General features: G+C 38.3%; 1 protein-coding gene across 2 annotated transcripts in view; it reads right to left on the minus strand.

The window, feature by feature from the left end:
- SNX9 (sorting nexin 9) overlaps positions 1-23195 on the minus strand; it is a 62596-nt gene that overhangs the window by 29378 nt on the left and 10023 nt on the right. For both annotated transcript variants that reach the window (XM_065057307.1, XM_065057306.1), the window contains exons 2-4: positions 13404-13490; positions 10794-10868; positions 9611-9733 (exon numbers count right to left, since the gene is read on the minus strand). In XM_065057307.1, the coding sequence (XP_064913379.1) occupies positions 9611-9733; positions 10794-10868; positions 13404-13490 (285 nt within the window). The remainder of the gene's footprint in view (positions 1-9610; positions 9734-10793; positions 10869-13403; positions 13491-23195) is intronic.

The following is a 23195-nucleotide window of genomic DNA, read 5'->3' on the forward strand; positions in this document are numbered from 1 at the left end:
ATGTGAAGCACTAAAAGACTATTCTGCAGTGATCACAGACTGCATTCACTGTGCTGCATTTAGCAGATACTGAAGGAGCTGCCATGTCCATGATATTTTATGCCTAAGCTTTCTTCCTGATAAATCATTACCTTAGTATTGTGGTCCTGGGCAATTCTCCCAATTCTGAAGGAAGGGTCTTTTTTCTGTTGTAAAATTTAAACATGTTTTTTCCTTAGAGAAATCCTCTGGGAAAAGCAGAAGTGGGGATGGGCTAGACTTTAAGGGATCAACAACCTTAGGGACTCAGTTATTACCGTGTTCCTGCAGATAAATACATGAAAGCAACAGGAGGAAGCACCTCCAGAGGCAGCTGACAAAGAGGCAGTAGCAATGCTGTCCAAGGAAACTATTTGCTCCTCAGCTGCTCCCATCATCTCGCTTCCTTCCAGAGGAAACAGTCATCCAGCACCTCCACGCTCAGCCCCACTGCCCCCTTCATCACACAGCCCCTTCAAAGGAGCTGCCCTTTGCCTGCTCACAAACCACACAAAGCCAAGGCACACCTACTCAACACTCCTTGCTTTCTGCAGGAGAAAAAAAAACAAACCAAAGCACCAATGGAAGAGCTGAGTTACTACCATGAAGAGCAGAGTAGTTAGTTTTTTGCTCTCTTCCCACTTCCAGTCCCATTTCCTTACTTGTGAGGTTATTTGCAGTCAAGGTGGACTAGAGGCTGCATTGCTTCTGCACAGTGCAGGCACAGGATTTCCAGCTATTAACTCCTGATTCTGCTTAAAAGAAGATGTATTTGAAGTACAGTATGGTCTTTTAGAAAGATACATAATTTAGACTTAAGCAAAGAATGCTCAGTGATTAGACAAGCAGAGGGAAAACACACATCTACTGTCATCCCCACTGCTTAAATAAAATTTGTTTGCTTAAATTCAACTTTCATCCACTAAAAAGCTTATATGAATTTATTCAATAGAGTCCTCTCAGGCTTCTGTTTTTGTTACTCACACCTGCACACATAAACAGCAATCAAGTCACCTCTTCATATCCTTGGCTTCTCTTGAGCTGATTTCAATCCCTAATGGTTTCTCCTTGAAACACAGATGAGAAATTTCAGACAGTTTTCCAAGTTAGCAGTCACAGCAATGCCAGAAAACAGAAGAAAGACTCCCTGTTCCTCTCTGATATTCTCTAGACATCCCAAGATCAGGCTACAAAGATTAAACAAGGCTTTATCCTTCCTTTTTGGAAAAATCACTCTCTATTTTCATTTGGAAACAGAGCACAGGGGTTTCCCTTGTTGCCTTTAGTTTTTTTTCTGAGGAGCTGAAGAGTATTACTGGCTAAGGCTTTTTCAGCTTACCACGTTCAATTACAAATGCCTGTGATTTCACTTAAAATAAGTGCTCAGTGACCTATGAACCATAAAAAAAATTGTAAAAAGGAAACTATATACTGGAGTAAGCCCCCTGCTGTGGTGAAGGGGTCGTGCAACACACGCATGCCACATGCTGCTCTAAGTGTACGAGCAAACAGAAACACTCACAGGAGGGCCGAAAAGATTCTTACCATTATAAGCTAAAATATTCTTCATATAGTTAATGTCAAACTCCTAGATCACAAGGCTACCTCACGAAATAAATCAAATTACAACAAAGCTGCAAGAAAAAGCATATGCAAACACTGTAAATTGTGGAAAACTATTTTAATAGTCAGATTTTGCCTGAGGGTGTGAGTGCAGATTAAGGAGTGATCACAGTACTACAGTTTAACAACCTTCTGCCTAAACCTGGGACACCACAAAAAAGTTCAAGACAACTACAGAGTTGGAATTGGTACAATCACTGTCATATATTGGACCGGTTCTTTTTTCAATATGTGAATGTAATTCATTTCAAAGCAAGCCACTGTTTCTAGTACTGTACGGAAACCACTGCCTGGCACTTTAGTTTTTTAGAATTATGGTTTTGGTTTGTTTTTTTTTTAGAATTTAGTTAAGAATTGGTCAAATTCCTGTTGTCAGTTCGAATGCAATATTGTCATTAAGATGGGGCTACAGGGGAAAGAGTTGCTTTCAAATTTCATATAACAATGGAGGATGTTATAGTATCATTATCTGTAACAGGAACTAGAAGTTACTAATCATGAAAGCCAAACTAGCACAAAACAGTCTAGGGTTTTTTGTGTTGTTGTTCTTGATTCTTTTACTTCTGAAGAGTTCTAACTCACCGGTTTTGCTTGTTCTTTTTAGATATCTTCTGCACTATGCCCTTCAAGACATGACTTACGCACACAGAGAGACAACTTTACACTTCATCTTAAAAACACATACGCTTATGCAGAGTTAAGGTTTATTACTCAAGAAAGCAGCACTTTCCAAAGTCCATAAACAATTTTAACTAACTTCCATGGTGAACCTACTTGTCAATTTTATAAGGTAATTTAGTGTACTGGTTTAACAAGACAAACTGGACTCAAACAAATGCATGAGTCACATTTCCCATGACAATACTTCCACTTTACTTCACACACAGCAACATCAGAGAACAGAAATTCTGTTACAGGAATTCAGTAACATGCATGTCAAAATTTCCACATAAGCAGAATAGTGCAGTCTCAATCAGAGCACTGTACTTATTTTCTTCAATCTTAGCATTTATTGCTGTTCACAGCAGTTCAGGGTGGAGGATGTTACGGTATGCAAATTTAACAATGACAATTTGCCTTTGCAGCAGTAAGTTGCAGCAAGTGGAAAAGATATGAAGTGAAGCTCTGGGTGTAGCTTCTTTAGTGTTCTCCTTGTGCACATCACAACAACTCATCGCTGCACCACACCAGGCAACTTAGGAGTTGTTTCAGCTCCTGCACACCAAACTACATGTTTTCATCCTGCCTATACAGAAGTTCCAGAGTTTTCTAAAGGGAATGGGCTTTCTACACATAAAACAGTCAATTTATTTTCATATCCTTCAATAACCGTGTAGCAGCTTATCTTCCCTCTACCGAGAAACTATCCCCAGTGATTTCACACTTACCACTGGATAAAACTACACAAACAGGAGAGGTTCTGTCAGTTGGTTCCTGCATCTACTCACAGGCCCCTGCTGCTCTACCCACAACATACTGAAGACACAAAGCATGTGGATTCTCTAAGGTCACACTGGAATTAACTGACAAATCTGCAATTCACAGAAATACCAACTCTCAGGATACTTATTTCATCCAGAGCTGAGAAGAGCTGTACAGTCATCTTCATACAGAAGCAGACATGGCAGTGATTAGAGAATCAGCGTCAAGAAAAAGGAACAAACTCCTTTACAAATGCAACTTATGGTTAGCTACAAGAACTATTTTTACATCTTAAATACTGTGAAGCCACATCTACAGGTCTTACATCAACATAGCTGGTGATCCATTTCCACCCTGAAACAGACAGGCAGTATTCCACTTTAAGTTCATTTATACATTTTTATAGTAGTTTTTTATCCTCCAGAGAGGAAGGGAAAAAAAAAAAAAAAAGGCTAGACTTCAAGCTGTAGAAGGAAGGTAAGAAAAACCGCACAGATTAAAATATATAGTATACTGAAATGTATAGCATTTCTATCCTATGTTCAAACATGCACGTTACACAGGCTGTAAATAGCTGGACTACATTATGGCTAGTTGTACACACAGTTCGTTTCCAGACCACTAATGAGCCTACTGTACAGATCAAGTTTTAGCTTCTTCATAAAGAAAACCAGTTTGGGCCAATATAGTAGTTATTCAGATTTAAGGTAGATGAAATCTAAATAACTCAGATAAACACTATTGTTAAAATGGAAAGCTAATATTTCTTCACAACTTCTAAAACATATTAAGTTAGATAAATGAGAAACCACCACGGGTTGTGGTTTAGAATGGAGAGAGAGATAATTGTTGTTAGAACAGTAGTTTCTGAATCTGATACTAGCATTTATTTTGCACATGTTCATCTGTGATTTCAGAAGCACTGGTCTTGACCACCAAAAAACCAAACAAACCAAACCAAACCAAAAAAACACCAAAAAAAACCCAACAAGCCACAGTTGGAGGAGACCACTCACAATGAATTTACATTACTGCTTGTATTTCCATACATACGTATTTCCATAATATTTTAATTATGAAGGCTCCAAATGCAACCCAGGTAACAAAGTCTTGATCAACTGCAATGAGAAATACTCTTGAAAAGTGTGAAATGGGATATCCATTGTTGTTACAACCTGTGGAAGCAACTCGGCACCAAAGAAATACCACAAGAGAAAAATATATCTCATTTTGCATCAGAAATGAGAAACTTTGTGTTCAGTGTATTTAATGATGTTTATTTGGTTTAAAAGGCCAATAATTTATATGCATTTCAGTGCCGTTATTGCCAACGTCATTCTAATAGCAGAAGAGTTTACAGATAACTTTAATATATATATATATATATATGCAATTTTAACAAATAGAAAAAACATCAGTGCTGATATAGTTACTCACTAGTTGTTCCAAACAACAGTCTAAAATTAGCAACCTGCATTGCTGCTCAGAGGAACAGGGGATTGACAAAGAAAGATTTCTCATTCTCTTTGCTTCCTCTGTCCAAGGGCTACAGGGTCAAAACAGCCCAAGAGCCACACAAAACCATGGAACAGTCTCCACCTTTGGCAACTAAGGCTTCTTTAAATTGTATTTCATTGAACAATTTTTAAAAGGCTTTTCAGACGTTAAACCACAAATGTTGTGGGCACGTGTAACATTAAAACCTCCTATCTGCTTTTCTTAGTGTAAAAGTAGTTACCTTGAGTCATTTTTTTTCCCTCTTGTTTCTGTATAATTAGCTTCATTACTTCCTCTGATTGCTTTTATCTCCCCAATACCTTCTTCAGGCAGCTCTTTACAAGAGCAGCTGCAAGCTTCACCAAGGCAGCTATTGTTGAGACATGACTGATGCAGGGAATGAACTGGGGAAGAGTGAACTGCTGCTCAGGGTCATGCAGAATTCTTCTCATCTCCTTAGGAAGTACCCTTGTGCCCCTTTTCTACCGTCACTTCACATCTGTGGCAAACCCAGGCAAGGTACAACACTAAAGTGTTGCTATGGTCATTGCATCTTTCTCAGTTGAAAAAAGGAAGTAAAAGCAGCTGCTTTTGGTTATTGCTTATTAATTACCTTTCAAGAGATTACTTACTTAACAAGAACAAAAAAACTTCTTAGAAAACGACACACAGGGAATAGGGCAGCGCTTGAGCTGTTGATATTTTCTTCACATCAAAAAGCTATGGATTCCAGAGCAGGAAACCAAAAGCCCCTTGTTTGCTTGGAAAGCAAAAAGGGATGTGTGTAGACAGAGGGAGTTGAGAGATATGTATGCTTAGAAACTGAACTGGGAAAGCTGTAATGATTTAGGGTTCTGTACTACATGTAAGATTGCTACTTAAGAAAAGCAGTTGTCCCCAGACCTATCTGGGTATATGAAGATATGCTAGCAAAAATACAGTGTATAAAGCTAAAAAAATCAATTTGTTGGATTTTTTTAAAACCCTGTCAGAAGCACATTGCCATTTGAGATTATTTCTAAATAGATAGGCTAACCAGTTCAGAACTTTAAAAATAAAACTAAGACAAAATCACAGACAAAGTCTGCATTCAAATACAACTGGTTGCACTGGTTTTGGCTGTGAGAGAGTTAATTTTCTTCAAAGTAGCTGTTACAGTGTTATGTTTTTCATTTGTGACCAAACCAGTGTTGATAACACAGAGATGTTTAGCTGTTGCTGAACAGGGCTTGCGTAGTACCAAGGCCTTCTCTTTCCCATCCTACCCCACCAGCAAGGAGGCTGGGGGTGCCCAACAGGGCAGGAGGGGACACAGCTGATCCCAAATGACCAAAGGGATATTCCATAATATATGACATGGTGCTCAGCAATAAGTGCTAAGGGGAAGAAGGAAGTGGGGTACGTATGGAGTGGTGGTGTTTGTCTTCCTAAGTAACAGTTATGTGTGATGGAACCCAGGTTTTCTGGAGATGCTGAAGACCTGCCTGCCCATGGGCAGCAGTGAATTAATCCCGTTTTGCTTTGCTCGCATGTTCAGCTTTTGCTTTACCTATTAAACTGTCTTTATCTCAATCCACAAGTTACCTCACTTTTACCCTTCCGATTCTCTCCCCCATCCCACCAGGGGGAGTGAGCGAGCAGCTGGGTGGGGCTGAGCTGCCAACTGGTGCTAAACCACAACACTGTGGTTTAACTGGTCTCTTAAAAAAGAAAACCAAAAAAACCCACACTCATACCTTTCAACTCAGCCAGATTTATTATTTTTAAGGAGGCTTGGTACTGAAAGATTACACAACAAGCCAGGTTTTGTATTACTGTTAGAAGAATGGAAGAAATTCTAAGAATTAAAACATCTTTTGACTTACTGAAATTGAGGAGTGGGAGTGTTGTGTAATTACGTGTATGTTAAAGTGACAATATTTACAGAAAGCAATTTCTTCAATATAGTAGTAGTAAGAAAAATCCTCAAACATCCTCTTTATTTAGAAGTGCTTTTATAAAGGCTTCTTGTAATAAATTGCTACCCCCATGTTACTATAAAGTATAGATAACATAAAATGTCAGCATTTGGAATGCTGATATTTTTATTTAGTCCACCAGACTACATCTATGAACATTTTAGTTCCCACTACTGTGCCACCTCCAGCATTAATTATCTTTACATTGACACATAATTTGTCATTTTTCTTTGCTTTCCATAACCTGAACACAAAAGTTACATTTAAGATTAAGTGCTTTGTATATTGATCTTGTCACTCATTAAGGCACTTAAAAAGGGTAAGTCAATTGCTTGCAACTGTGCATCTGAACACAGATCAATCCAAAGTGCCTGAGGGAACTCATGTTAAACAATGCAAATACTATTACAACCAAATACGGAGTAATATGTCTAGAAAGATGGGTCATACCCACAAAGCAGAAGATTGTATTCTTATAAACAGCGGCTCTAAAAGAGAAGCCAGTATGTGCAACTTGGTATAACCTCCTGATGCACTGCTACAGGAATCAATGCAATCTTTCACTGTATCAGGCTTTTCTACACCAGAACAGCAACATCAAACCTGACATCATGCAATGTACACAGGAGCAATGCACGTATTTTACACACAAGTCACAAGATCAAAGGGACTGCAGAAGAAACTTTCCTTTGAGGGCAGGAAAAGTGCCTTACACCAGACAGACAGGACAAACAGAATTTCTTAATCAAGAGGACAACAATTTTTGCAAGGATAAGATATCATGCACTAGAGAGCTTTCTCATCTGGGAGAAAGGCCTAACAGCTGAACGTGGAAGCCAGACTGCTTAGTGTACAAATTAAATTCTTGTTAACAATGAGCCACTGGAAAAAACTACCAGATATGTCAAAAGCTGAAGAAACCAACCTTCAAATCAAGATCTGCTGTTTTTCTAGAAACTATCTGTAACTAAACAGCAGTGAATGAACTCAGTTAAAGAAAAAAACTTGATAAAACAGGAATAACTTATGACATAAAATCCTGATCATGCAACAAGATGGGTCCTGCTATGAATAAACACAAAACCAAAAGACCCAAATGCACTAGCCTGAGGAAATCTGCTTCCCCTACATCTTGCGTGGCCTTGGCTGCATCCAGGTGCACGGCTCTCCTCCCCTCTCTCCTATTAATATAAGCGATACGTTTTACTGTAATATACTACAGTACACTGGTTCTCTCAACAGTCTCACACAGCACTTGAAGAAGAATGGAGAGGAACAGGACAAAAGATTAAAGCACTAACACATATAAGGCAAGGTGTTTGCCTTAAGTTACTCCTTTCCTTAACATGTTATGAAGAAACTACAATTTGTATGTATTACAGGGCCAGAATACTGCTGATCCTGTGTCAACTGTATTGTAAAGTGACTATATTTTTCAAGCTTTCCTCTCCCCTAGAAACCTAACTTCCAAAACTAGATTGCCACAGTATTATTTAGAATGTAACAGATACCTTTATTTTAACCTTTCCCCCTATACAGGCAAGGGCTTTTTAATTCCCTTCTCTAGGCACATGTGCCTTGTGCTAAGCACAGACCAAGCTCTGATAGGTATCTCTACCACCGTGTTAAATATTCTGTTTATTATCTTAGTAATTAATTCTACTTAGATTAAATTAAGTTTATTTTCCTTCAGAGGAAAAACAGTATTCAGATTTTACAGTAATAGCCGCTGCAAATATTTCAAGCTTCCCCCAAAAAAAAAGTTTGTCTAGGAACTCTATAGGAGCAAAAATGGGGGCAAGGGTAACAGAGTAGAAGAAATTAGGTTCCCACCTCTACCTTCAAATTACTGTGCATTTTACTGACGGAAAATGAACCTATAATCAGTGCTTTTGGCTCAGTCTGACATGAGAAATTCATGAGGCATTTCAAGAGTTCTGTGTTTAGCTTAAACATTAAATGGGCATCAATTACAAAAAAATAAACACTGAGATAGTCACAGTGAGGTCTGGAGTTCTCACTATATGTGCAATCACAGAATCAGAATCCTGGTAATGTCCAGCTGAATACAAGGAAGCACAAATCAAACACTATACAGTCAGTGAACTGTTACATTCGCATTCATAACAAACATGTCCTATGTACAGTTTTCAAGAGATCTCGTTTCATGTCAAAGTCCTACAGTGTAAGTCACGATTAAGGAAACTAATAACTGATATTTAACTGACTCACAAACCAGGTATGTGTCCCCAGCTGCTACAATAAGTAAGCTGTTTACTTTCTAACACAAAAGATCTTTGCATAGTGCTGTTGGAAGAGGCAGATTTTCTGCTGCTGCTGACCTGTGGACTTCAGAATGTTTAAGTGTTCCTATGTGTGGGACATGCAGCAGTCTGTAGACCAAACAGCTTGTGTTTAAGATAATGTATGTCCTCAGATATCTAAACTGAAACTAAGTACTTGCTGCTTAATGAAATGACACCAGGCAAAAAGCTATTCATAGAGTGAGGAATAAAAAAAGAAAACGAAAAATATTCTTCCAGTGAAACCAAAGTCAGCCTCTTCTCCAACTGACTAGAGACAATACATGAACTTGCTTCATCTTTTTTAATCAAAGAAACAACTCTCACTCAAATTCTGAAAGTGAAAAGTATCAATTCACTCTGGCTGATGATGCATAGACCACCCAATTGTAGCAGACATTTTTTAAAAAAGTAAGCTTTGGTTCCTTAAAAAGGTTAGCATACTAACACAAGTAACTTGAAGATAAAGTAAATTTGCTAAGAGCGCTCTTAGACAGATGTACAGAGATTGAGGTAGTCACAGATTTATATAACTGCAGACTGGAAAGAATTAGAACACTATTTCTTTAAGTGTCAGAAGACTAAATTTTCGTTCCAGCAGTGAAAGTATCTGAACATTCACACATACCATTAATATGCAACAAAAGCATTCCCTAATGAAAACACAATTACTTTAATTAGTACTTTTATGAAGGTTCACAAATACAGTACAGCACAACTGAAGAGTGCAAGTAGTTATCTCAACAAAATTCTCCATGCCCACTGTGCCCGAAAAAACACAAGACATACCTGATTACTGCTTTTTGCAGCAGAGTTGGTCTGAGCTATATTTGAAGAAAGGGAATCAAAAAAGGCTTGGTCAGCTAATGAGTTACCGCAGCTAATTCCATCTTTTGCACCTTCGGTTATAATCTGAAATGAAAAAAATTTGCAGAATATTTTTCATGCTTTCATTATGATTAATCAAATAATGCTGTTTATCATATATAATCATTCTAACATTCATGCCACTATTCTTTCAGATGGCTGCATACACCCTTTCTGAATTCAAATTCTACAGAACCTTTTACAAGAAACTGATGTGATAATCTGGAGGACTTACTTCCACAACAGACGGAATTGGTTTGCGTTGTAACAGCGTAACACACAGGACTGTTGTAGCAGTGACACCTATCTATAAATTCATTAGGGATTAACAAGGTTGTTAACATTACTGCTTAGAGACTGGGAACTCAATACTCAGAGGATCAGTTTGGGACAGCAAGTTTGGAGAGCCATAAACTACTAGACTATGAGCTTGCCAATCCCTTTTTGTAAATAAACATAGTACTGGTGTAGAAAGGAAGGCATATGCCTTAAAGAGGAGGCTGCAGGAATTACAGCCAGTCTTCCCCTAACTGGCAACCTGCAGACATACAGACACTGGGTCCTCCAAGAGTGAACTGGATTACAGTCTTTGCATTGAGACTCCCACCATCCCAGTCTTGAAACAAAGAGCAGATCAACATACACTAAAGAAACAGAAAAAGCCCTGCATTTGGGATCCCATACCCTGAGCACCAAAAATGGAGTTCCACTCCAGAGATTTATAAGCGTGTAGCAAATCACCCACATCAACACCAGTGTGAACTTGGAATTGGTCATTTTACTTCCATATCTGTATCTTCAGACAAGAAAACAAAACAATTATTGGATCACAAGAGCCCCAGAAACAGACCCAAGGTAGCTCATGTTATGTAGATTACCAGTATTTATCATAGACAACCTTGTGTTGCATTTCCTGGGAAACCACTACAAAGCACAGTAGCTTTGGATAGCATATTTGCACTGGTCTCCAAAGCCAGCCATAGTTGCTCCAATAAGCTCTAACATTGGAAGATTTATGTTTGACCATTACAGTGTGATCAGCAAACCAGAAGATGGCCTTCTCAGTAGTTCTGCTTTCTTAGTGTAGAGCAATGTAGCCACTTACCTCAACGTAATCTGTTGGAACAAGTCCTCTCTCACCTTGGCTGTTTTTTCCTTCTAACCAGCCTCCACCAACATCCTAAAAGAAGTGATCACACAGAAAGAGTTTTGTTAAATGGATCCCACAGCATGTTTTAAACAGCTCAGGAGGAAGTACTGTCTGGCTGTCAAACGCAATGTCTGAAATACAGTTATGACTGTATGACCATGAACAAACTCACTTAAATCTGCTGAAGCAGCAGATACTCATTTAAACAGAGCACAGGCCATGTTTGTTTACACTGATATTGTGGACTACAAATTTAACAACCATGAAGGGGAAAAAGGCTGATCTACAGCACTTCTGATCATTTATGAAACCACAGTCAATTAATTGTCTGGACACAGACTGCATCAAAACACAGCTACTAGTGTGCCAATACCAAAGCATTAAATTAATCAACAGATTATAAAGAAACATGACTCAAGGAATAAAGCTGTTGGTAATATCTGTAAAGTCTCTGCTTCACTTATCGTAGGTGCAGAGGTATGTAATGAGTGGGAGCTATAACCCATAAAAATATTAAGGATAATATCAAGATTAAGAGGGCATGTGCCATGCAAGATCTGGAGACATTCTTTCTATTTTACTCTTAATTACAGAGGTAGGTCTCACGTTACTAGTTTGAAAGGACTAACACAGTTCAGCTCTGATCTCAGTGGGGCACCTTATTATTGTCTGTGTTTTTAAAAAACACATTCTACATACACTAAGAAACCTTTGCAGTTAAGCAAAGTCAATTCCAGGAAAACATTACTGGGAATAAGCTAGTTCTGTTTTACATCAAGCTGTTCCTTGAACACATAGTTACATGTCAAGCCAACTCAAAACTGAAAATTGGAACCACATACACTGGACAGTAATTGACTTTCAGGTTTGCTTTATTTGGTTTTTAATGGATGTATTTGTTTATCAAAGTTTTATTCTTTCACTTGGAAATTTTATGTAATCCTGCACATAGTAAAAGGTCTGCTTAGGTGTTCAAGATTTTAAACAATAAAGATCGATCAGTTATTGAAATGAACTTTCATTTGCTTTTTCTTAGGTACCTAAAAGCTTATACTCAAGAACACAGAAACAACTAGACATCTTGAATTACAAATTCAACTAGCTTGGCTAAACTGCAAGACCAATGACATCTTGAGCCAGAAGTCACATTTGCACCCCTGCACTTAAAAGCAATCATCAAATGGTCTTTCATGACTTATGCTATTGCTGTGTAAACTTACCATATAAAAAAATATCAAAACCCTTTGTGGCAATCTAGCCCACAGTTTATTAATGGACAGCATAAAATAAAGTTTTACTTCGTTTTAAGTATTAGGTTGGTGCAAAAGTAATTGCGGCTTTGGACTGTGAATTTTAAATCATTATAACTAGGCTCAAACACATCTTTATTAATCAAAATAGGAACCACTAAGATATGTTTGAGCCTAGCTATAATGATTTAAAATTCACACTCTAGAACTGCAATTACTTTTGCACCAACCTAATATACTGCCTTAACATCAGATGGCTCATTCACCAAGAACTAGCTTAGAAGCGGTAAACTACTTATTTAGTCCTACTTTTGTGAAACTGCATTAAACTTCTGAACTCATTTAAAATTCTACCTCTGCCACAGCACAGTATACTATCCAAGGAGGGTGCTGGTTCTACTAAATATCTGCTTCAAATATTGCAGGTCAGTGGAACTAAAAATTAACAGGATTATATATTATTAGGCTCTTCAAAGACTTAGTTTATTCTGCAGAACCCATGTTTCCTACACAACCAAATAAATAAAACCTGGCATCAAGATCAGGTGGTCTATGTTTGTATGTTTTAAATGGAAAGTCTATTCACTGACTCAATTCACTAAATAAATAAATAAATAAATAAATAAAAAATCAAACCCAGAATCAACTAACACTTTGTTACTAAGGGTAAGAATTATACGTGACAATAAAAGCACACTCAAATTCAAGTTGCCCACACAAATCAAATGTCAGTGCTCAAAATACTATTTAGTCTTATCATAGTATTTTCACCACTCCTTCCCTGTGCCTTGTCCATATTGCTATAATTATGAAAAGATACAGAAATTTAGTAACAAATCTTGTCACAAGTTCTTTGAAAAATCTTGGAATGTTGAAGTCATTAAGAAACTCAAAATGGAGAAGGGACCTGGCATGTCAGAATGAAACGCAAGTGGCAAGCACCTGAAAGATTACATGCACAAAATGTGGAACATCAGACACACACAAAAAAAAGACAACATACTCAGATGTGAAAGGTATCACCATCATTAGCTCCTTCCTCTGCCTTGGCACTCAGCCCTGTTTAGAGGGAAACAAAGCTGAGCCAATTCTTAAGTGTGGGCACATAGTGAGAGGGCCCTTGTCCTCTAGAACTACTCATTGCATTTGTTTCCACAAAACTATTAGAGAACTCCCTGTATTTAGTTTATTCACTAATTCTTCAGGGGAAGGTAGCCAGGGTTTTCAGATGCCACGAAGCATCTTTATTCTTCCATCTGCTTGAAGTAGATCAGGGAAGTGCACTGAAGCCTTGATTCCACCTCAGTTTTCTTACCGGATTGGTAATTACGATGATCTCCCCTTCACTGACGGTCAGCTCGTTGTTTCCAGGCTCAGCAGCAAAATCATACATAACACGAGCCTGTATGTGAAAAACAAAATAGCAGTGAGCTTTCAAGCTTATTTAGAAGATTTATGAAGTATCAGGACTACTTATTAAGTAGCAGAAAGAGTAAGCAGGGTAAGGCTGGATGTACAAAGAGCAACTCAGCATGTAGGAAGCGAATGTTTCCGAAAGGTGAACTCCAAACTGAACACCAACTCAAGCTTCACAACATGAAAATCTCCTCCAGAACGTGTTAGAGATCATTACTGTCTTCTAGAAGGACTCACAGTTTAAGACTGGCTGTTCTCTGCCATGTGCAGAACTATCTGCACAACATTTTCCAGGGGAAGAACAAAAAGCTTCTAACTTTAGCAAACAATCCAATTAAGTTTTTCCCCTCCTACAGGACATATTCCAACTCCAACTTGGGTAAAGGGAACTGTTTCATAGAGTCAACAATTCAGAAAAACAAATTATTGCAGATGTAAGTAACCAGTCTTGTACACAAAAAGCAATACGTAAAGTTATATTTCGAGACTCTTTGTACACAGGAGGAGCTATACAAATGCACTAACAGTGAGAGCAGGCCTATTATATATTGGCACAAGAGGGGAAGGAAGAACAAAACCAAACTAATTCTTAAGTGTTTAGACACACAAAGGCTTTGCTGTGTACTCACTCTGCTACTATGCTACATAAGGAAATGTTATGTTTGAAACACTGACAAAGTTATCCAACATACAAAGAACAATTCTGCTTCTTTATACAAAGAACTGTGACATAGCCTAAGATCATACTCCCAAACATCTTTTAATTGTCTTCTGTTAAATTTCTTTCTGATTTAAAAGCAAAGAAAGGTCTCAGGAATTACAAAGGGACAATATTTACTTCCTCGCACAGTGTTAAAATGGATGCAGAGAGAAACCACTTATATTTTTGCCTTGACTCTTAAAGGAAGATCTAGAATCAAAGTTTTAGCTTACTATTTAAAGTGGCATATTAGATAAACTTTAAACTTGACCAAAATAAATGCCTTTTCAAAGCTTCTCTTCCCCTGAAAGAAGACTCATCACCCTAGCAGAACTTCCAAAAGATAAAAGACACCTGAAATCTTTATGGTAGCCAGGTACCCCACAAGTAATTAATACATTATTTTATCTGACTGATGCCAATGTAGAGTTATCAAAGAGCAGCAAAAGGGAAAGCTAGACTACAGATCAGGAAAGGCACACAGAAAAAGTACACATTTTAACGGACAGTACTGACAGTTATAACTACAATATCAATACTCAGTATAGATTAGAGCAGCAGAAAGTTCACTTGGAAACACACCAGTTTCCCTAGTGCATCTTGAGAAAGGCAAGGCTACAGTCTCATCCACACCAGTACGGCACACATGCTTTAGCTGCCTCAGCTCATAACAGAAGTGGGTTTTGTCCCTGCAGATTAAAAAACTAAATCCAAGAAAAACAATTTTCTATTGGTGTTACTAATAATAGCAATGAGGTCCTTCTTGTACTTGGAGGTCAGGGAGAGGAAAAAAGAAAAAAAAACCCACACCACACAAAAAACCCAAAACAAAACAAAAAAACCCATCCCAAACATGCAAAAAACCCACACGCACACAAAACAAAACCCTAATTGTTTCTGCCAAAAGATGACAGTAAAATAATGACTTCTGCTGAAAGCAAGTTATACGATATGAAAAAAATAGCAGAAGACCACCATTCACCATGAAGCCTTGCCTGTCTCTAAATTGCAGGTTGTTATGATCCCCACCTAGACATCTCTTCTTCTGACATAAAACCAGAAAAAAAACACAAGTTCCCCCACTCCATTTTAATTTCATGTGGAAATACACTGGGCTAGTCAAGAGATACTTCATTTCAGTGTAAATAAAAGCCAGAGTGGGAAGAAACACGTTGTAGATTCGCTGACAATGCTAATCCCAAACCATGTGCACAACAAACACTTTGTATTCTCCATTAGAAAAGCACAACATTACAGAAAGCCATGTGGCCCAAGCACTCTGCATGAACGCTTTTCCCTGAAACTGAAGCTTTCAGCCGTTTCAGATAATGCCATGCAAAACCCAGATGAAGAGGAGATAACTGTTTTCAATAATAACACTGACTGTTTTTCATCCAGCAGAAAAATCAGGTCTCCATGCAAATATAAGAATAAGCTGCCTTACTTTCCTTAGAAAGTAAACCAAAGAGAAGCAGCATATCTTCTGAAATACAAGAACATTTTAAGTAGGGGTGCAAAAAGCATCACTCTCCAGACCTGTCCCCTCAGCAGTAGTAGATGCAAGGTCTTGAACAAGGTCCTTTTGACAGCAGGTTATCAATACTTATCTGGTTCCTGCAAGTTGATGTTATGAAGCTCAGATATTCAGCAGGAAAAATTAGCTTTCTTAACCAGAGAGACTTCCTAGTCTACTTCAAGTTGCTCACGAGAGCATTAAATTCTTCCTTTCATTAACAGGAACAAAGAGAGCTCATCAGATCAAAGGAAGATTTTACCTGCCTTCAGGAAAACTGGCAAAACATCTCACAGGAACAGCCAGAATGAAAAGGTAGGATATATTTGTGTCTAATGAGAGATCGGATGCAAATACTCAGTTCTCCATACGTAGCAGGGAAATAAAGTTACTCAGAAAAATCTGGAAGTATTCAGCTTGTAGGGAAGGAAAACCAAGAGAGATACATTGTGCCAAAGTCTATCCATTCCCCTGCTCTGGATTCCTGTTTCAGAAGTTCTTAAAAAATAAAGTAAAAGGAAAAAAGTACAAAAATACCAAAATAATTTTTGCCTTACTGCAGTTTGAGAAATTGAAAAGAAAAAAAAAAATTTACACTACTACTGAAATGGATTTTTACATTAAATTAAGTATTTGAAGTACATCTGTAACATAATCTGTACATTGACGTCTCAAATACATTCTCCAGATTTTTTTGCTAGCACACTCCATTCCACTTGCATTTCTGGACTCGTTTGCCTAGTTGGGAATAAAGTCCCCAAGAACTCCTGGCAAGTAAACTTTAACACTACCCTCTGACTCTTGAGATTTAATGGAAAAGACAGTGTAAATTCAACCAATTCCAAAGTAAGTGAGACTAAGTGACTAAATGTTTTCCCTCAATTTAATAACCATACTGTTACCAATGAAAAAACCCTCCTTCTAGCCTTTCCTTGGGCAGAGGTATCAGCCCCAGACCTATTTAAATTTTTGACAGTCAGTTCCAAAATACTATAAAAAGGGAAATGACTTCGTTTTGCAATAAACTTTTCCCTACTTACTGGCCTCAAATACTACATCCAAGTGGCAGTTACAGCTTTGTCAGATCTTTGTCACTTACAGCTTTGTCAGATCTTTGTCACTTAGGCAAAATAGCCTAAGTGGGCATGGAGAGAAAAAAGCATTTAACCAGAAAAGTATTTTAGCTGCTCAGCACTGCAATACATGCATCCAATATTAGGTCAAAGCTTATAGACATTTTCAATGCTGATAAAATTGGAATCTCTGACAAATTCCAAAGATCACAGAATGAATACCACAAAGGCAATTACTTCAAAACACAAGTTTTAAGAAAGAACAAAACTTGTTACAGTAACTGTTGTGCTTCATATTTACTCCTGATCATATGTTAAAAGCACAAACAATCCAAGAACTACAGGAACTTCAGAGATTCAAAGATTTTATTAGTGGAATAAAGCCAGTTGCTTCATTTACAGAATACTGCATATCTGCAAAACCAAGAATTGCTAATTAATCTGTTAGCCATAAGAAGACTAGTTTATTTTACTTTTATTTTACTGGCTGCACTTATTTTCCTCTTCTCACCCCCCTCCCCGCCCCCTAATATACAACCAAGTGGTTTTGTCAGATCCTTTGAGAAAAAGGATTGCTAACCTAAAAAGCAGACCAGAAAGCAGACCTGGTCACTGTACCGTGCACCTACTGCCTCCCCGCTTTGCTCAGGTGGCAGGGGAGCTTCCCAAACCCCACCGGGAGTTTGTGACACATCCCAGTGTTCATCTTGTGCTCCCTCGGGTGTGAAGAGGCCGCCATGGATTAAGGAGAACCCTGGCACAACACATGCCAAGGAGGAAAGTGCCCTCCCCATCACCAGCATCTCTGCAGCTCTGGTGCATATTCCCGTTTCTGTGGAATGAGAGGGAGACGGTGGTTTTCTCTAGAAGTTCAGGACAGGGGAAACCAGTAAGAATTCCTCCTTATTAAAAGAAAATGAGCCATTCAGCAGCATGGGTATATTTAGATTGTAATAAGGAGAAGAAAATAGAAAGGAAAACAGTAATTCTCAGTGTCACATCAGCATTTTTAGGAGCTGGTTCTACCTGCTGTAGTTACACATCTGGACTGCAGTTTCCCAGTTTACACATTTACTGACATGACAGTGTGAAGTCTCTCAACTTCTAGACACGGCAATCAATCATTATTACTATATTTTTAGAATGATAATAGTAATTTTGCCTAAGCATTTAAAACAAAAGATTCTATACTTTGAAAAGCAGTATCATTCCTCCGCACACCTTGAGCAGACTTAGCTTTTCTCCTTTACTTCTGAGTACCTCACCCCTCTTCCGAAAATATTAAAAACCAAGAGAAAAAAAAAATGAAGAGCATTTACCAACTTATTTATGCAAGCAGACATAAGACTATGCAACTATGCCTGTCAGTGTGTCAAGACTCTTTGTATAAGTGAAGTGGGAAGTTGGCTAGCAAAAGTCATTAAAATAAAATTCCAGTGAAGGATTATATTATCACTACACTAAGTTACTAGAAGAGTATCCAAGAACTCTGTAGACATCCTGATGGACTGGCTCTTCTGTATTTCCCCCAGAATCCTGAAAGAGCTGATAAAGCAACTGGAGCACCTACTTCCCATAAGAATTTTTCTGCCTTTTGTAAGGTATTTCACTCAAGAGATGCTGGGCTCAGATGGAGGAGCAATCTACCCCCAAGTCTGACAACCCTGATGTGCACGGGCAGATACACGCCCGTGTTAGGGCTCACCTGCAGCGAGTGGGCTACCTCTGCCATGGAGAAGCAGGACAACGGAAACCACTGTGCATTCCTCACTAGCCATGAGCACACAAACTAACAGCTAATGCACATCAGTTGTGCTCCACAGCAGCTTCTGTAATAGCTTCCCTGTCTGAATCTCTTGTTAAGAATGACTAACAACCCACACAGAGTGATTACTGTTTTTTGTTTAAGTTCACACTTCCGAAACAAAATGTTTTTCTTAATACTAGACTTCCTGATGCAGAACTGCTGCATTACAACGAAAGTATGCTTTACAGCACTAAAATCGGAGAAGTCACTCAAAAATTGGACACACCTTTACAAATGCTTTCCCTACGGACAGGACTTGATTGTATCAGAAGGAGCTCTTCTGTTATGCCATAGATTAATCTGTTTCAGCCATATGTTATAGCAGGAGCGTCAAACTCATTTTCACCAGGGGGCACATCAGCCCCGCAGTTGCCTTCAAAGGGCCGAATGTAATTTCAGGACTGTAAAAATGTAACTACTCTTACATTTATACATTTAAAATTACATTTGGCGCTTTGAAGGCAACCACAAGGCTGATGTGGCACCCGGTGACAATAAGTTTGACACCCCTGTGTTAAAGTTGAGGAAACTGGTACCACAGCCGCTTCTCTTGGACATCTGGTAGCAGCAGATAGTACAAAGGAAATATCCATAAAAGGCTCACAGCATTAAATTCCCATTATAAATGCATGCCTTCCTTTTAGTAGTCAGTGCTTCAGCACCTCAGTGCTTCAGCCCTCCAGCAGTGCTCTTTTTGAGGGACAGGGATTCACAGGTTTAATTTGCTTGGTGCCAGTGTCTCAGAAAAACAACTGTTGTTCCACAGCAGCAAGAATGGCAACACCTTCCAGGGTCACGCTTCGCCTCCAGTTTCCTGTCCCACTGTTGGCAGCAGTAGTTCCCAGATTCACAGAAAGAGGACCAAATTTGATATTTCTGTTTTGGAAAGTAAATGGGGCAGATAAATCTTTTCAAAGAAATGTGTATCCCACTAGAGAGCAGAAATCGTAATTTGGGAAGCCTGGTAAAATGCCCTTTTTTCTAAAGAAAAAGGTTAGTCATTAGCTTCAGCTTTTTTTGTTGTTGTTTTTTGTTTTTTTGTTTTTTTTTTTAAGCTACAATTCTTCTTCTTTAAATTTTAAAAAGCCTTGATAGTAAGCAGACTTGAACTCTTCTTCTAGGACAGCAGCTTAAGCTTTTAGCTGGAATGAACAACAAAGGGCTTTTGGTGCCCTCAAATAACTCCAGTAACATTTCCGTTATGAACAAACTTCAGAAAGGTTTGCTACAAAAACTCCATCAGTTAGTATAAATATTCTTCAGCAGGTCTACTAAACATAAGCTTTTGAAACCAGCTACTTGTGAAATACTGACAAGCAATGTGCTGATCACACCTGGAAGCACAGGATAGTAAAATGCATTTCTGTCTTCCCAGACTTTGTTTTATTCTCTACTACACGTTTTTTTGATGTAGGTTTTGGTTTCTTGTTTGGCTACTGTGAAAAATGCAGTTGTGATTTGTGCTAAGATGTTTAATGTTAGTTATTTATTTCAGTTACAGTTTTGGGGGAGGTGTTTTTTTGTGTGTTTTTTTTTGTTTGCTTGTTGTTGTTGTTTCAGTTTTGTTTGTTTTTTCAAATTGCTTTTCCCACCAATATTGTTTTTAGAAATAAAATATTCATTCCAAAAGGCAGTTCTAATAGAAAAAACAGAAATAGCATACCTAGAATACAGGTTGGGATCCCAGGACTGAAGAAATCGAGGAAGCAGAAAAAAAGAGACAATAACCCAGCTGAAAAAGAATCAGTATCTTTGGACTGCATCTGAAAGAATGGTTCAAAATGAAGCATTTAATCTAAAAAGTGGCAGTACTCTGCAAACAAAAGGCAATTAGAGATTTTTACATTTTCTGTTCTGTCTGATCTTTCACAGCAATTTCCCTTTGATTACTGTCCAATATTGGTTTTGAGGCCATTTACTGCTTAGAACAACTGCACAACATCCAACTTGTTATCAGCTGAGAGTCAGCATTAAAGCCCTAGCCGTCTTCATTGCGTCAGTGAAGCTACAGCAACAACGTCGGGTATGCAAAGCTCTAAATGGCAGTTTAACCATAATTTCATTTTACCATTTGCAAACAGACTACTTAAGTTGCCAGCTTTAATCAATGCATCTTTGAAAAACGTCTCAGCAAGTCAAAACACACACTAAGTCCCACTGTGGATATTACTAAGGGTACTGCAAGAAGTTTAAAACAACCGGTGTCCAAAGAGGTCAGAAAAACAGTAAGAAAAGAGCTTCAGAAACATAGGCAGGAGGCCCCTACCGCGGAGATCTGATGACAGTACCTTTCTTCCAACAGTGACTATCATTTCAATAGATTTAACCTTTCCCTCGCACTTTATCCTGAAACCCAAGCTCATCCAAAAGCCAGTAAGCACTCCAAGATTGGAGAGATTTCCACTGCAGCAGCTGTAACATCTGGTGCTACAATTTGCCAAAAAAATGCCTCTTCATTTTAGTCCCTCTACCACAACTGTATCAGGCTGCAAGGCAAAGTGTACATTTGGACAGTCTCAGCAGAAATATCAAGTAGCTTTTCAAGTACCTTTGCCTCCCAGCCTGGAAAGGCAGATACCTTCTGTCCTGCCATCACTGATTTCTACATGTGTTCCTCTCTGCCACTCCTGACAGAGAACGAGCAAACAAAAAACTGAAGATGGAAGGGTGAGAGCACTAGGAATACTGTAATCTCAGACACACTGCTATGGAAGCCTTACCTTAGGAATTCAAGAGATTATACATTATTCTAGAAACCGCTTAAGTGATAAAGATTTATTACAAAGAATAAAAGACTCCAATGCTTATCTTTCTAACTCATACAGAGGAAACGGAGACAATGTATTGCCTGTATAGTGCTAGCCATCACTGTTCTTGTATATGTGCTCAACAAGGTTTGCCTAGAAAAAAACAACCAAACAAACTACTAGCCTGGAGAAACTGAACCATCCCTTCAAATTGCTTTCATACTATGATTTTATTAAACACTAAGAAAAAATTAAAATTCATTTGTTTAATAAAAAGCTCCTTTTAGTATTACATTTCTTTTTTAACACAACCGTTTTTCGCTTTCAGCAACATCAGAATTAAAGTAAACTCATCTAAAAAAGTGAAACTAAATTCAGATAAGAACTCAGATTCTGAACTAAGAGAGGTCACAATTATTCTGATATCATTACTCCAAGTTCCCGCACCGGCTGTAATTGCTAGATCCTCACATCACTCTACAAATCCACATTAAAAATGTGCCTGTTGACCTGCCAGCTCACCTTCTTCTGAGCAATTTTTCAACTCTAAAAGAAGTTCAACAGCCTGCAGCTACTCATTTAAAGTCAACATTGGTGACTATAAGCACAATAGAAGCCAATTAAATACAGATAAAAAGCTAAGAAACAAGGACTTGCATCATTTCTTCCTGCTAATAAAACTTGCTCGCAGACAGAGGAGAGACAGAACAAGGAGCTCCTCTTACCTCAGAAACTGCACGTGCCTACAAAACTTCAGGCAGGTATTTAATTAAGTATTCACAGTGGATTACAAGGTCTGCCTCATATTGCCAGAAAATGGTTATCAAAGCATGAAGAGCTCCCAAAAAGCAAAAACCACAAAGTCTGAAGTGGTTATAGGGTAAGTGACAGCAATTATATACTTGATCCCCACCAACATGCATGTGGCTTAAACCACTGGCACTTTTAGAATTAGAATAAAGGTGTAATAAGCTTACCTCGAAGCCATTTCTATATGATTTTGTGTGAGAAAGAAGTGACTAGGCAAGTTTTCAAGTGTTAAAGAGACTTGGAAATGTCTTCTCTAGTAATAAAGACAATTACTTACTAGCCCCTTCAGCAACTCAGGCTTTCCTCAGTGAGGACAGCTTAGCTCTTCAGACCTCAGGAAGAGATTAGTTCTTCAAGATCTACCATACAGGACTTCACTGTCTTCCCAAAAATCAATTTTTGGCCAGGAAAGATGACATGAACTCTGTTCATTCTAGTCCAGCTCATTTCTGGTTACAAATATTCTTTTTTATTTACAGAGCACAAGCTTCTTTATAGCTAGCAAACACCAGCACACCCCAAAGGCCACTGGAACGCAGGCCTGGCCAGGGTTACAGACGTCAAGAACTTGTATTTGAGTCAATTCTGACACAGTGGGAGGCCCCTCATCTAGCTGAAGCATCTAGGACTTAAAGTCATTGATGCAGTACAAGAACTAAAATGGTTAAAAGACTAGGATCTCTTAAAAGTGTCAGAATGTAACCGAGCTTAAAATCTCAAGGTATTAAAACAAATTATAGCTTCTTTCCATGCAGTTAAAAAACAGGTGGGTAGATAACCACTGCCACAAAGCATGAAAAAAGCTAAGAAAAACTGCAGTATTTTCTAGGTTTACAAGAGTGTTTAAGGATTTTCAAGTCTATGGATTATCTATAAGCAGCTCAGTAATTTTAAAAAACAGTACTCAAATTCTGACAGTTTCAAAAGAACCACCATGCACTATTAAAAGAGGTGCTTGGTTACCTTTTGTGGTGTTCATACAGACTTATGTATGGGGCAGTGTCAAACCAAATCTCAGAATCGCCACGAACCCAAGCAATA

The sequence above is a fragment of the Columba livia genome, chromosome 3 (assembly GCF_036013475.1).
Source record: "Columba livia isolate bColLiv1 breed racing homer chromosome 3, bColLiv1.pat.W.v2, whole genome shotgun sequence".
Lineage (NCBI taxonomy): Eukaryota > Metazoa > Chordata > Aves > Columbiformes > Columbidae > Columba > Columba livia.